This window comes from Salvelinus alpinus, chromosome 2 (genome assembly GCF_045679555.1).
Source record: "Salvelinus alpinus chromosome 2, SLU_Salpinus.1, whole genome shotgun sequence".
NCBI classification, from domain to species: Eukaryota; Metazoa; Chordata; class Actinopteri; order Salmoniformes; family Salmonidae; genus Salvelinus; species Salvelinus alpinus.
The window spans coordinates 62,056,935-62,070,034 of record NC_092087.1 but is presented as its reverse complement, the minus strand read 5'-3'; the positions used below and the strand labels follow the sequence as shown (position 1 = coordinate 62,070,034).

The window sequence follows — 13,100 nt, the reverse complement described above, 5'->3', positions numbered from 1 at the left end:
CCTCAGGAGACTGAAAAGATTTGGCATGGGTCCTCAGATCCTCAAAAGGTTCTACAGCTGCACCATCGAGAGCATCCTGACTGGTTGCATCACTGCCTGGTATGGCAACTGCTCGGCCTCCGACCGCAAGGCACTACAGGGGGTAGTGCGACTGGCCCAGTACATCACTGGGGCCAAGCTCCCCCCCCCCCCTCCCTTCACACCGCTGCTACTCTCTAGCTATTAGATAACGGGAACCCGAATGAACAAATAACACAATACTAATTACATTTATTTAATACACAATGTTATGCAACACCCAAGGTCATGTGTGAAAAAATAATTGCCCCCTTTACACTCAACTGGTTGTACCACCTTTAGCTGCAATGACTGATCAGTCCTGCACATCGCTGTGGATGAAATTGGTGGCGGTAGTGTGATGGTTTGGGAATGCTTTGCTGCCTCAGGACCTGGACAACTTGCCATCATTGAAGGAACCATGAAATCTGCTCTGTATCAAATCATTTTACAGGAGAATGTCAGGCCATTCGTCCATGAGCTGAAGTGCCAGTGTCGATTTTAGCATGTACTTCTTAGTGGGGCAAACAAACAAAAAATGTGAGATGCAAGCCAGCAAAGCCACTACACAACACTAAACAATACATTAATTGCACTATAACGGTGACAAATGGTGCCCACAAACTGTAGGGCCTACATAAAACTGTCCCAACAGCAGAGTCTCAACACCTTACCACTGCTACACCTGGCTTTCATCTGAGCCTTGTCTGGCATCGAAACAGTTAATTCAGCCTAATTTACTGCCTTTTAAAAAAACATAGCTGAAATGACAGACTTGCTTTAACAAATGTGGTTTCCACTGACAATTGAGATGTACAAACTATGACATTAATGAGCAAGCGACGACGGACATAGTCAATTACTATTTGTTCAGCACTTTTGAAATTTACAGCGACAGAATTCAGAACATGGGCAGTTCTTACAGTTGACTTCCTGTACAAGTTAGAACCGTTGGATAAATAAATGGGGCATGTAAACAGACAATGAAAGCTCTTACAATATTCAATGATTACGTTTCTCAAAAACAGGTTATAGGCGATTTGTGCACCACCAAGTTAGAACAGTAGGTGAAATTTAAGAGGTGAAAACAGACCAAATTATTAGGGTGAGGTACATTGAACGCCGTTTGGGTCTTTGTGTGTCAAAAAAGATACACGTCATATAATACTATTTGATGCGTTAAATACGCTTTTAATTTGACACATCAAATAACGCAATTATATTATAGAATGTTGTGTGTGCTGAATTTGCACGTGCAAGCCAAGCACCACCAATACTATCAGTAGCACTGTCAAAGCTGTAGCCAAACAAGCACAAACCGGGCCACGAACGATGTGTTTACAATACCACGTTGGTGAAAATAGACCAAATTATTAGGGTGAGGCACATGGGCTACTAACAGCTTACTACACAATATATACTTAGTATTGCTTTCTTAGATACAGAATAGATTTCTCCCTTGCATATTACATAACTTATGGAGCAACATACAATATATTTTTGGACTCACCTTGTGAAGGTGGCGCAGCAGTCCTTTGTGGGCAAATTTTCTCATCAAAGTCTGGCATTCTCTGAATTTATGGTGGGAACTTGGCGCGGGGGGAACACAACCACTCCATTGAATAGCAGGCTAACGTTAGTGGTTTCTTTGTAACGCTTGCAGTTAGCCACTGATTCCTTCCAAACGACTCATTGTTGAATTTGCGATTGCCAACTTGTTGTGTAATCTTTATGTACAATGGCCGATGAGCACCGATACGTTTTATCTATAATTTCTCGTCATTATTTATCTTCGTATGACAAGGATTTCAAAAGGATTTGCCAGTAGATTGTCAACTTGATGACAACTGATGATGACTGCTAGCTAAGACTTTGAAAGTAAATGTTGACATGATCAGTCCAATCAAAGCTACTGTAAATATGTGACTTGATGTAATTCTGTGGCCAATGACCTTGAGCCTTCTTGGATGGGCACATTTTTTATTTATTTTTTTACCCCTTTTTTCTCCCCAATTTTCGTGGTATCCAATTGGTAGTTACAGTCTTGTCTCATCGTTGCAACTCCCGTACGGACTCAGGAGAGGCGAGGGTCGAGAGCCGTGCGTCCTCCGACCTCCGTAACACAACTCAGCCAAGCCGCATTTCTTCTTGACACAGTGCCCACTTAACTCGGAAGTCAGCCGCACCAATGTGTCGGAGGAAATACTGTACACCTGGCGACCGTGTCAGTGTTATTAACTCAATTACTTTTTCTTTTACCTAAAAGTGTGTTGCTCAAAACAGCACTGAAACGCCTGAAAAGCAATTTTAAGTTTTGGAATGAACTAGTCAAAGTCCAGACCTAAACCCGATTGAGATGTTGTGGCAGGACCTGAAACGAGCTGTTCATGCTCGAAAACCCACAAATGTCGCTGAGTGGGTGAAATTTCTTCCACAACGATGTGAAAGACTGATCAACAACTACAGGAAGCGTTTCGTTGCAGCTAAAGGTGGTACAACCAGTTATTGAGAGTAAGGGGGCTATAGAGACCAACAGTGGAGGTGTCATAATACCCATTAAACCTAGCAGTCAAACAGGGAAATGGTTCCAATCGTTTTTCCACCATTCATTTTTCCCATAGGGAATTTTAGAAACTGTTTCGTGTAAGTTTACCCTGTTTATCTGTCTCGGACAAGGTGACTTTTATCAATGTGCTCTAATAAGCATCAAAGTAGACATCATGCAAGACTACAAATCCCTGCAAACTCCTGCACGTCATCTTTCGCTGACACCTTTGCTAACAGGTTTTGTGTCAATTTAAAACTTGCACCAGACAGTTCACAGAATTATAAATTTAAAGAAATGTAGCTAATTTATTCATTGTTTGACCACTAGGATTTATGGGTATTATGACACACATACTGTGGTACTCTATTACTTTTCGCACAGGGACATTGGGTGTTGTTTATTAAATAAATGAAATGAGCATCAACATTTTGTTATTTGTTCACTCAGTTTCCCTTCATTTAATATTAGGTTTTGGTTGAAGATCTGATTTAAATTCAGTATAAAAAAAACATGCAAGACTAGAGAAAATCTGAAAGGGGGCAAATACTTTTTTTATTGCACTGCATGACCTGTTCACCACCATTCAATAATCAATCATTTGAAAATAAATCAAGACATGTGGCCAGCAAAGATTTGCTGATATGCATGAGAAATGTGTGTATTCCCAGATATACTCATCTGTTATCATTTTATTCCTATGAGGGACTTAGTAGTCCTACTCTTATCTCTCAAGCATGCTGCAAATATCAATGTTTGAAGTCAACATTTTATTCCGTGGCAAACATCTGGAAAAGACAGCCTCTGTGCTGCACAGTGAAAACTAAATGTGCTCTGTTACTACCATCATTCCATGGCCAAATGTCATTAAAACCTACTGCGGTGGATTCCATGCACTGTAATCGTCAGGGTGATTACTTTCCAAAAGAAACTCCCTGAAGGGACTGAGCAAAGAAAGGAGAAGTCGCCCTCCTTAAGCCATTCTCCAGTCTGAGCATGTTTCAATATGTTTTATTTAAAGATAATTTGAGGCATTCAAGGTTTCGAAAGCAACACTAAGATAAGCTTGGCATTGTGATGGCTCCCGTGGCACTGAAAAGCAGTGGTCAGGACATACACACACTGTTGCCATGGTTGGTCTGATAAGAATGCCATGCCAAAACAAGGTAATAACCAAAAAGAGGCTAGCTGGTCATGAAAGGGGACATTTAACACATGGTCTCCAATGTAACACAAGTCTCCCTCTGGAGGCTGGTGATTCCCTTAATACCGAATATTAAAGGCCCCTTGTACAGTTGAAGTCGGGGGGGAAAAAAATCCCTGTCTTAGGTCAGTTAGGTTCACCACTTTATTTTAAGAATGTGAAATGTCTAATGTCTGAATAATAGTGGAGAGAATTATTTATTTCAGCTTTACTTCCTTTCACCACATTCCCAGTGGGTCAGAAGTTTACATACACTCAATTAGTATTTAGTAGCATTGCCTTTAAATTGTTTAACTTGGGTCAAACGTTTCGGGTAGCCTTCCACAAGCTTCCCACAATAAGTTGGGTGAATTTTGGCCCATTCCTCTTGACAGAGCTGGTGTAACTGAGTCAGGTTTGTAGGCCTCCTTGCTCGCACACGCTTTTTCAGTTCTGCCCACACATTTTCTATAGAATTGAGGTCAGGACTTTCTGATGGCCACTCCAATTCCTTGACTTTGTTGTCCTTCAGCCATTTTGCCACAACTTTGGAAGTATGCTTGGGGTCATTGTCCATTTGGAAGACCCATTTGCGACCAAGCTTTAACTTCCTGACTGATGTCTTGAGATGTTGCTTCAATATATCCACATATTTTTCTCCCTCATGATGCCATCTATTTTGTGAAGTGCACCAGTCCCTCCTTCAGCAAAGCACCCCCACAACACGATGCTGCCACCCCCGTGCTTCACGGTTCGGATGGTGTTCTTCGGCTTGCAAGCATTCCCCTTTTTCCTCCAAACATAATGACGGTCATTATGGCCAAACAGTTCTATTTTTGTTTCATCAGACCAGAGGACATTTCTCCAAAAAGTACGATCTTTGTCCCCATGTGCAGTTGCAAACCGTAGTCCGGCTTTTTTATGGCGGTTTTGGTGCAGTGGCTTCTCCCTTGCTGATCAGCCTTTCAGGTTATGTCGATATAGGACTCGTTTTACTGTGGATATAGATACTGTTGTACCTGTTTCCTCCAGCATCTTCACAAGGTCCTTTTCAGTTGTTCTGGGATTGATTTGCACTTTTCGCACCATAGTACGTTTATCTCTAGGAGACCGAAAGTGTCACCTTCCTGAGCGGTATGATGGCTGCGTGGTCCAATGGTGTTTATACTTGCGTACTATTGTTTGTACAGATGAACGTGGTACCTTTTAGGCATTTGGAAATTGCTCCCAAGGATGAACCAGACTTGTGGAGGTCTACACATTTTTTTCTAAGGTCTAGCTGATTTTCTTTTGATTTCCCATGATGTCAAGCAAAGAGGCACTGAGTTTGAAGGTAGGCCTTGAAATACATCCACAGGTACACCTCCAATTAGCCTATCAGAAGCTTTTAAAGCCATTACATAATTTTCTGGAATTTTCCAAGCTGTTTAAAAGGCACAGTCAACTTAGTGTATGTAAACTTTTGACCCACATGATTTGTGATACAGTGAATTATAAGTGAAATAATCTTAACAATTGTTGGAAAAATTACTTGTGTCATACACAAAGTAGATGTCCTAACCGACTTGCCAAAACTATAGTTTGTTAACAAGAATTTTGTGGAGTAAAACTAGTTTTAATGACTCCAACCTAAGTGTATGTGAACTTCTGACTTCAACTGTATATATTGCCCTGTTTTTGTTTGTTTGCCAAAGGTGAGCTCAGGCTTTAGTCCTGTGAGATATCATTGTCACCCCACACCTAAAGTGAATTTTAAACATCCCATCAGGCTTTGCAGCGGTCCACCGATGAGCAGACAATATACGAGGTGATCCAGAAGATGTTCCAGGTCATCGCTCCCCCTGCCGTGGATGTCCAACCCAAACAAGCTCAGTGCAGGAAGTGTGCAGTGGTGGGGAACTCAGGAAACCTGCTCGGCTCTCAATACGGCTCCTTGATAGACTCACATAACAGTGTCATAAGGTATGACTTAACTAGTGTTTTTACGATACTGGAATTTTGACTACTATACCAGGGTTAATATCACGATACTTGATACCATCACAATACTTGATACCACGACAAAAGAAGAAGGCACATACTGGCACTTGAGCCAGACAGATAAACTCTGCTACTGCTCTGTTCAATCGTTGGGCATGTTTTGAGTTCAACATTACATTCAAAAAGATGTATGTAAAACATTTTCAAAGACAGCAATGTATGTATGCATTAATTAATAATTTATACAATCATACAATTAATTTGACTTTCGTAAAAACAATAACTACATAACGGTAATCATTTATTTGAATGATACGTCTCTTGATAAACAGGGTAAATCACGATGTAGCCTAGGCCTATTCACAATTCAGGTGAATGCATATTCAATAGGAGTGTGCATGCATTTAACTAATTTTGGCTGATTTCATGGGGGTACAGATGACAAGCAATCTGTTTCCCTTCTATTTGGGACTTAATTTATTGTACTGATCAACAACATTTGCATAGAAGTAGCTTATTTTATAAAAGTGTGCACTGTCTCTATAACCAGTAATGACATCATTCATGAGGCAATATGGGGGCGGCCCATCAGAGCCCTACACACACAGTTTCAGTTTGCTGAGGGAATAGATACTCTTTTGGAGAGAAGTTAGAGACCAAGTGAATGAATAACGTTTTGGTAGCAATCAACATTTTGCGTTATGGTTTGCACACAAAGTACTAGGGTAGTGAATTGACGTTACAGTAGCTTCATCTGTAAGCTAGCAAGAAAAGTTGGCCTACAGAGCTGGAAGCTACCGGTATCTTGCATTGTAACGTGTTCTAGCCTATATGGACATTGTTTTATAAACAGTTAACAGTTTTAAGATGCCGTGTCGCATTATTGAAGTGTATTAACTTCTGTTCAGCTTCTGTCCAAATCCAGATAGCTGATGTTCTGAAAGAGCTGCAAAATCTGGACCCCTACAAATCAGCCGGGCTAGACAATCTGGACCCTCTCTTTCTAAAATGATCTGCCGAAATTGTTGCAACCCCTATTACTAGCCTGTTCAACCTCTCTTTCGTATCGTCTGAGATTCCCAAAGATTGGAAAGCTGCCGCGGTCATCCCCCTCTTCAAAGGGGGTGACACTCTAGACCCAAACTGCTACAGACCTATATCTATCCTACCCTGTCTTTCTAAGGTCTTCGAAAGCCAAGTTAACAAACAGATTACCGACCATTTCGAATCCCACCGTACCTTCTCCGCTGTGCAATCTGGTTTCAGAGCTGGTCATGGGTGCACCTCAGCCACGCTCAAGGTCCTAAACGACATCATAACCGCCATCGATAAGAGACATTACTGCGCAGCCGTATTCATCGACCTGGCCAAGGCTTTCAACTCTGTCAATCACCACATTCTTATTGGCAGACTCGACAGCCTTGGTTTCTCAAATGATTGCCTCGCCTGGTTTACCAACTACTTCTCTGATAGAGTTCAGTGTGTCAAATCGGAGGGCCTGTTGTCCGGACCTCTGGCAGTCTCTATGGGGGTGCCACAGTGTTCAATCCTCGGGCCGACTCTCTTCTCTGTATACATAAATGATGTTGCTCTTGCTGCTGCTGATTCTCTGATACACCTCTACGCAGACGACACCATTCTGTATACTTCTGGCCCCTCTTTGGGCACCGTGTTAACTAACCTCCAGACGAGCTTCAATGCCATACAACTCTCCTTCTGTGGCCTCCAACTGCTCTTAAACACAAGTAAAACTAAATGCATGCTATTCAACCGATCACTGCCCACACCTGCTCGCCCGTCCAGCATCACTACTCTTGACGGCTCTGACTTAGAATACGTGGACAACTACAAATACCTAGGTGTCGGGTTAGACTGTAAACTCTCCTTCCAGACTCACATTAAGCATCTCCAATCCAAAATTAAATATAGAATCGGCTTCCTATATCGCAACAAAGCATCCTTCACTCATGCTGCCAAACATACCCTCGTAAAACTGACCATCCTACCGATCCTCGACTTCGGTGTCGTCATCTATAAAATTGCCTCCAACACTCTACTCAACAAACTGGATGCAGTCTATCACAGTGCCATCCGTTTTGTCACCAAAGCCCCATACACTACCCACCATTGCGACCTGTACGCTCTCGTTGGTTGGCCCTCACTTCATACTCGTCGCCAAACCCACTGGCTACAGGTTATTTACAGTGCTAGGTAAAGCCCCACCTTATCTCAGCTCACTGGTCACCATAGCAGCACCCACTCGTAGCACGCGCTCCAGCAGGTATATCTCACTGGTCACCCCCAAAGCCAATTCCTACTTCGGTCGTCTTTCCTTCCAGTTCTCTGCTGCCAATGACTGGAACGAACTGCAAAAATCTCTGAAGCTGGAAACACTTATCTCCCTCACTAGCTTTAAGCACCAGCTGTCAGAGCAGCTCACAGATTACTGCTCCTGTACATAGCCTATCTATAATTTAGCCAAAACAACTACCCTCTTCCCCTACTGTATTTATTTATTTATTTTGCTCCTTTGCACCCCATTATTTCTATTTCTACTTTGCACATTCTTCCACTGCACATCTACCATTCCAGTGTTTTACTTGCTATATTGTATTTACCTTGCCACCATGGCCTTTTTTTTGCCTTTACCTCCCTTATCTCACCTCATTTGCTCACATTGTATATAGACTTATTTTTCTACTGTATTATTGACTGTATGTTTTGTTTATTCCATGTGTAACTCTGTGTTGTTGTATGTGTCGAATTGCTATGCTTTATCTTGGCCAGGTCGCAGTTGCAAATGGGAACTTGTTCTCAACTAGCCTACCTGGTTAAATAAAGGTGAAATAAATAAATAAATAAAAAAATGAGTGAGAAGCTAACATGATACAGCCTAGACTCCCAGTGTAGGCTAGGTGCGCTGTAGACAGACTTGATCCGTGAGACACATTTGACAGAAATACCTAAAGTAACACAAATTCTTGTACCGAACCGTTTTTCATGTTCTAGTATGAAAAAGCACAGAAGTTTCGGGATGCCGTGCAACACTAGACCCAACACAACCAATCAAACAGTAAAAACAATCATTAAATAGCCTTAACTACTTCTATGCAAATACATAGTCCAAACAAGCATGATTATCACATCATGGCCATTACCACAGTAAAATGGCCTTAACACCAACAGTCTAAAAGGCGTGGAGGCGGCATTACACAACCCCACCATGATCCAAACAACCCACAACCATTCACCTTGGCAGGATTAGGCAATACTGAGCCTGAGGAACCAGTGACCAGGCTTCAGTTCCAGACACTCATCAAACCCCCTAACCCAATTACCATATCCCCTGAAACCAATGAGGCATTCCAGATGAGCTTAATTAAGACTATACTTAGTTAAATCAGGTGGTTGACTGACTGTCTGGAATGAATTCACACATACACTACAGCCCAGTAGCTGCAGGGCTACCATGTTAAATCTAATTCAGTGTCTGATTGTTGCCTCGCACGCCACATAGGCACAGATTTGTTCATGACCTGCCTGTGAACTGAAACAATGTTCTCTCTTTGCTGTAAAGAATGAATAAAGCCACCACAGCAGGGTTTGAAGCCGACGTGGGCAACAGAACGACGCACCACTTCATGTACCCTGAAAGTGCAGTGGACATCGCCCCTGGGGTCCACCTCGTTCTGCTGCCCTTTAAACTCCGCGATCTACAGTGGGTGGCCAGTGCCCTTTCGACGGGAGAGATCAAAACGTAGGTCCACTCTTTGCCAATCCCAAGCTTTTCACTGTCACTCCCAAATGTACGACTACTGACGACAACCACACAATACAGACCACAATTACTGACTACAAACACACATCTACTGACCACAACAACACTTGTCAAAGCACTCAACTGACTAATGCATGGTATGGGTCTGACTGACTACAACAGATGGCGTAATTCATTGTTGAGCTTTTTGACCTTGTCGTAGTCTGTTTTTGAATGACTGTTGTCTTTGTCTATACATTTACATTTTAGCCATTTAGCAGATGCTCTTATCCAGAGCGGCTTACAGTTAGTGCATTCGTCTTAAGATAGCTCGGTGGGGCAACCACATATCACAGTGTGAGTGGGAGCTGCCCTCCCGTAGGGGTGGAAGGTCCAAGAGACCAGAGGTGGCAGAACGAAGTACTCGGGTTGGGGTGTAGGTTTTAAGCAGAGCCTGAATGTAGGGAGGTGTGCTCTTGCTGCTCCATAGGCAAGTACAATGGTCCTTTAGTCTATATTTAGAATGTTCATGTTTTTATCGTGACAATGTTTTGCCTCTTGGCTAGGCCATCATTATAAACGAGAACTGGTTCTCAACTGACCCACCTTGTTTAATAAAGGTAAAATAAAATAGTTGTTTTCCCTGCATGTTTCTTCAGGACATACATGAGGGTGAAAGGTCGAGTACAGGCTGACAAGGACAGGGTAAGGCTTATCATGGTGTACAAAACTATTGAGTGAATGTTGATTCGTTTTGTGTGTTAAAGCTAATCACCCTCTCGTTTGCAGGTTATAGTGGTGAATCCAGCGTTCTTTAAGTACACCCACGACCGGTGGACAGAGCGCCATGGCAGGTACCCTTCCACGGGCATGCTGGCCGTTATATTTGCCCTTCACATCTGCGATGAGGTGAGTATCCTTTGACATCAAGAGTTTTTTCCATAGCAGCATCAGTGTCTCGCCAGTGATTATGTTAATGTAAGCTCTAGTGTAATTTTTGGGGAACAGTGTTTCCATAACTAGGGCTGACACTGAGGACTTGTGAAGAGCAGAATCAACAACCTTTGCAATATCAACACAGTTACTTTGTGAGATGGTGTTAACTGTGAAAGGGGATTAGCTCCTCTGGTCTAAAAAAGATATCCCAATGCCCCAGTAATTGGGAACATTGCCTTGTGTAAGGTGCCGTCTTTCGGATGGGACGTTAAACGGGTGTCCTGACTCTTTGGTCATTAAAAATCTCCAGGCACTTATTGTAAAAGTAGTGGTGTTAACCCAGGTGTCCTGGCTAATTTCCCAATCTGGCCCTCATAACATCATGGCCACCTAATCATCCCCAGCTTCCAATTGGCTCATTCATCCACCCTCCTCTTCCCTGTAACTATTACCCAGGTTGTTGCTGTAACTGTGAATGTGTTCTCAGTCAACTTACCTGGTCAAATAGAAAAAAGCAAAAAAAAAAAAGCTCATGCTCAGCCATTGTTATGTAAATGTGAACTGAAAAGTAAATTTAGCCTCGCCTTGACCCCCAAGTCAGAACAGGTCCACTGAGGCCATAGCCCAGTGAATCACTGGAGCTGGGCCATGGATGTGGAAACAGTCAGATTTTTAGGGGGTAAATTCTCAGTGGAAATTGACTTCTCTTTAGTATCACAAGCCTGGTTGAAAGTAAACAGAATGCTAATAACACTAGTAATGCTAAACATTGCCGTCCTTCTCCAGGTGTCTGTGTTTGGCTATGGAGCTGACCAACAGGGGAACTGGCACCACTACTGGGAGGACAACAAGTACGCTGGTGCGTTTAGGAAAACTGGAGTGCACAATGCTGATTTTGAGACGGAGGTTATCCAAAAGCTGGACACAGAGGGCAAAATTAAGCTGCACAAGAGATGAGAATGAGCAAGGGTGGTGTGTACAGGACAAAGCCATTAGTGTTGGGTGTGGTGGTCAGAGACCGTCAAAGAGGGACATGAAACCTGTGATGCGCCCTGGTCTCTGAAACTAGCACTGTGAGCTACACATACAACCAAAACCACAAACAGAAGTCCTCAGACCAAAACAAGAACTTGAATCATGTAATTTGAACATGCACTGCATGTCAACAGCATAATAAATGGCCGAAAAGACATTTTAACAGGGACGGAAAACCTCCACCCATGCACGTTTTAGACAGATCATGAAAACGAACATATAAAGTATGCGGAGCGGCTTACGCTGAGCCAGCTTATTTAGTTTCTTCCCTGTTCTGTACTTGTCGGCATGCTGCACCGAACTAGCCTTATACTGAAGAACCCTTCAAGAACCTGAGAGCCTTTGACTGAAGGGGTAAACCACAGAATCCACATTAAGGACAGAAGCCCTGTGTTGCAAGAGTGTAAAAACCACATCTGCGTGTATTTCTCTTCTTTGTGAGGATGGAAAAGGGCACAGTTAGAGTCAAATTAATTCAATAATTTATACTGCATTGGAACTATAAGGATTGGTTTAATGTCTCTAGAAACAGTTTTGAGCTGCCATAGTAGTCAATTAAACCATATTAATGTACAGCTTTCACACCCAATTATGTTGCCTATTATTATGTTGCTCTAAACTTGATCTAATAACATGTTTTAGATGATGGAAATTTCACTTGTGTTGCCATCCCAAGGAATACAAATTTTGAACGCTGTGTAAGGAGGGAACACACGATGTGTGTCTTTGATTCATTTCTAAAAAAGAATGAATGCTTTAATAAGAGAGATTCCAGTGATGTGCCTTCTGAGCCAGTTTAACAGGGAGTTTTGATAACTTTTTTTATATGGATGTATGAACCTTTGTGTCAATCAAAGACTGAGTCCCGCTGTTATTAGAGTTTGATCTATGACCACTATTAGACAGTTGTGACCCGATGAGTAAAAATGAACACCTTCAATTAAAACCAGAAACAATCAATGCAACTTTAATATCATCATTAACTGAACATTAAGTTTGTTTGTTTCAAAGTCGGCTCCTATTTTAAATAAAATCTCAAAACCATTTAGGATTTAAAAAATAAAAGTAAATTGGTACCCAATACAATACTTTTAATAAAACATAAGAAACCATACCTTTTGTATTTGTGAGTATATGTGTGATTGACTATGATCAAGCTGTAGTGTCTTTAAAAAAAAAAAAGCATACTGAACCATCACCACACTGCCTCCCTTTTTAATTTTGAAACAGATTCAAATCAAATCAAATTTTATTTGTCACAGACACATGGTTAGCAGATGTTAATGCGAGTGTAGCGAAATGCTTGTGCTTCTAGTTCCGACAATGCAGTAATAACCAACAAGTAATCTAACCTAACAATTCCACAACTACTACCTTATACACACAAGTGTAAAGGGATAAAGAATATGTACATAAAGATATATGAATGAGTGATGGTACAGAACGGCATAGGCAAGATGCAGTAGATGGTATAGTGTACAGTCTATACATATGAAATGAGTAATGTAGGGTATGTAAACATAAAGTGGCATAGTTTAAAATGGCTAGTGATACATGTATTACATAAAGATGGCAAGATGCAGTGGATGATATACAGTACAGTATAT

General features: G+C 41.8%; 1 protein-coding gene across 1 annotated transcript in view; it reads left to right on the top strand.

Moving 5' to 3' along the window:
- LOC139566169 (CMP-N-acetylneuraminate-beta-galactosamide-alpha-2,3-sialyltransferase 2-like) overlaps positions 1 to 12,607 on the top strand; it is a 52,721-nt gene extending 40,114 nt beyond the window's left edge. The window contains exons 3-7 of the mRNA XM_071387150.1: positions 5,554 to 5,747; positions 9,343 to 9,522; positions 10,182 to 10,227; positions 10,312 to 10,431; positions 11,245 to 12,607. Of these exons, the coding sequence (XP_071243251.1) occupies positions 5,554 to 5,747; positions 9,343 to 9,522; positions 10,182 to 10,227; positions 10,312 to 10,431; positions 11,245 to 11,415 (711 nt within the window). The 3' untranslated portion in view covers positions 11,416 to 12,607. The remainder of the gene's footprint in view (positions 1 to 5,553; positions 5,748 to 9,342; positions 9,523 to 10,181; positions 10,228 to 10,311; positions 10,432 to 11,244) is intronic.
- Positions 12,608 to 13,100: the final 493 nt, after the last annotated feature.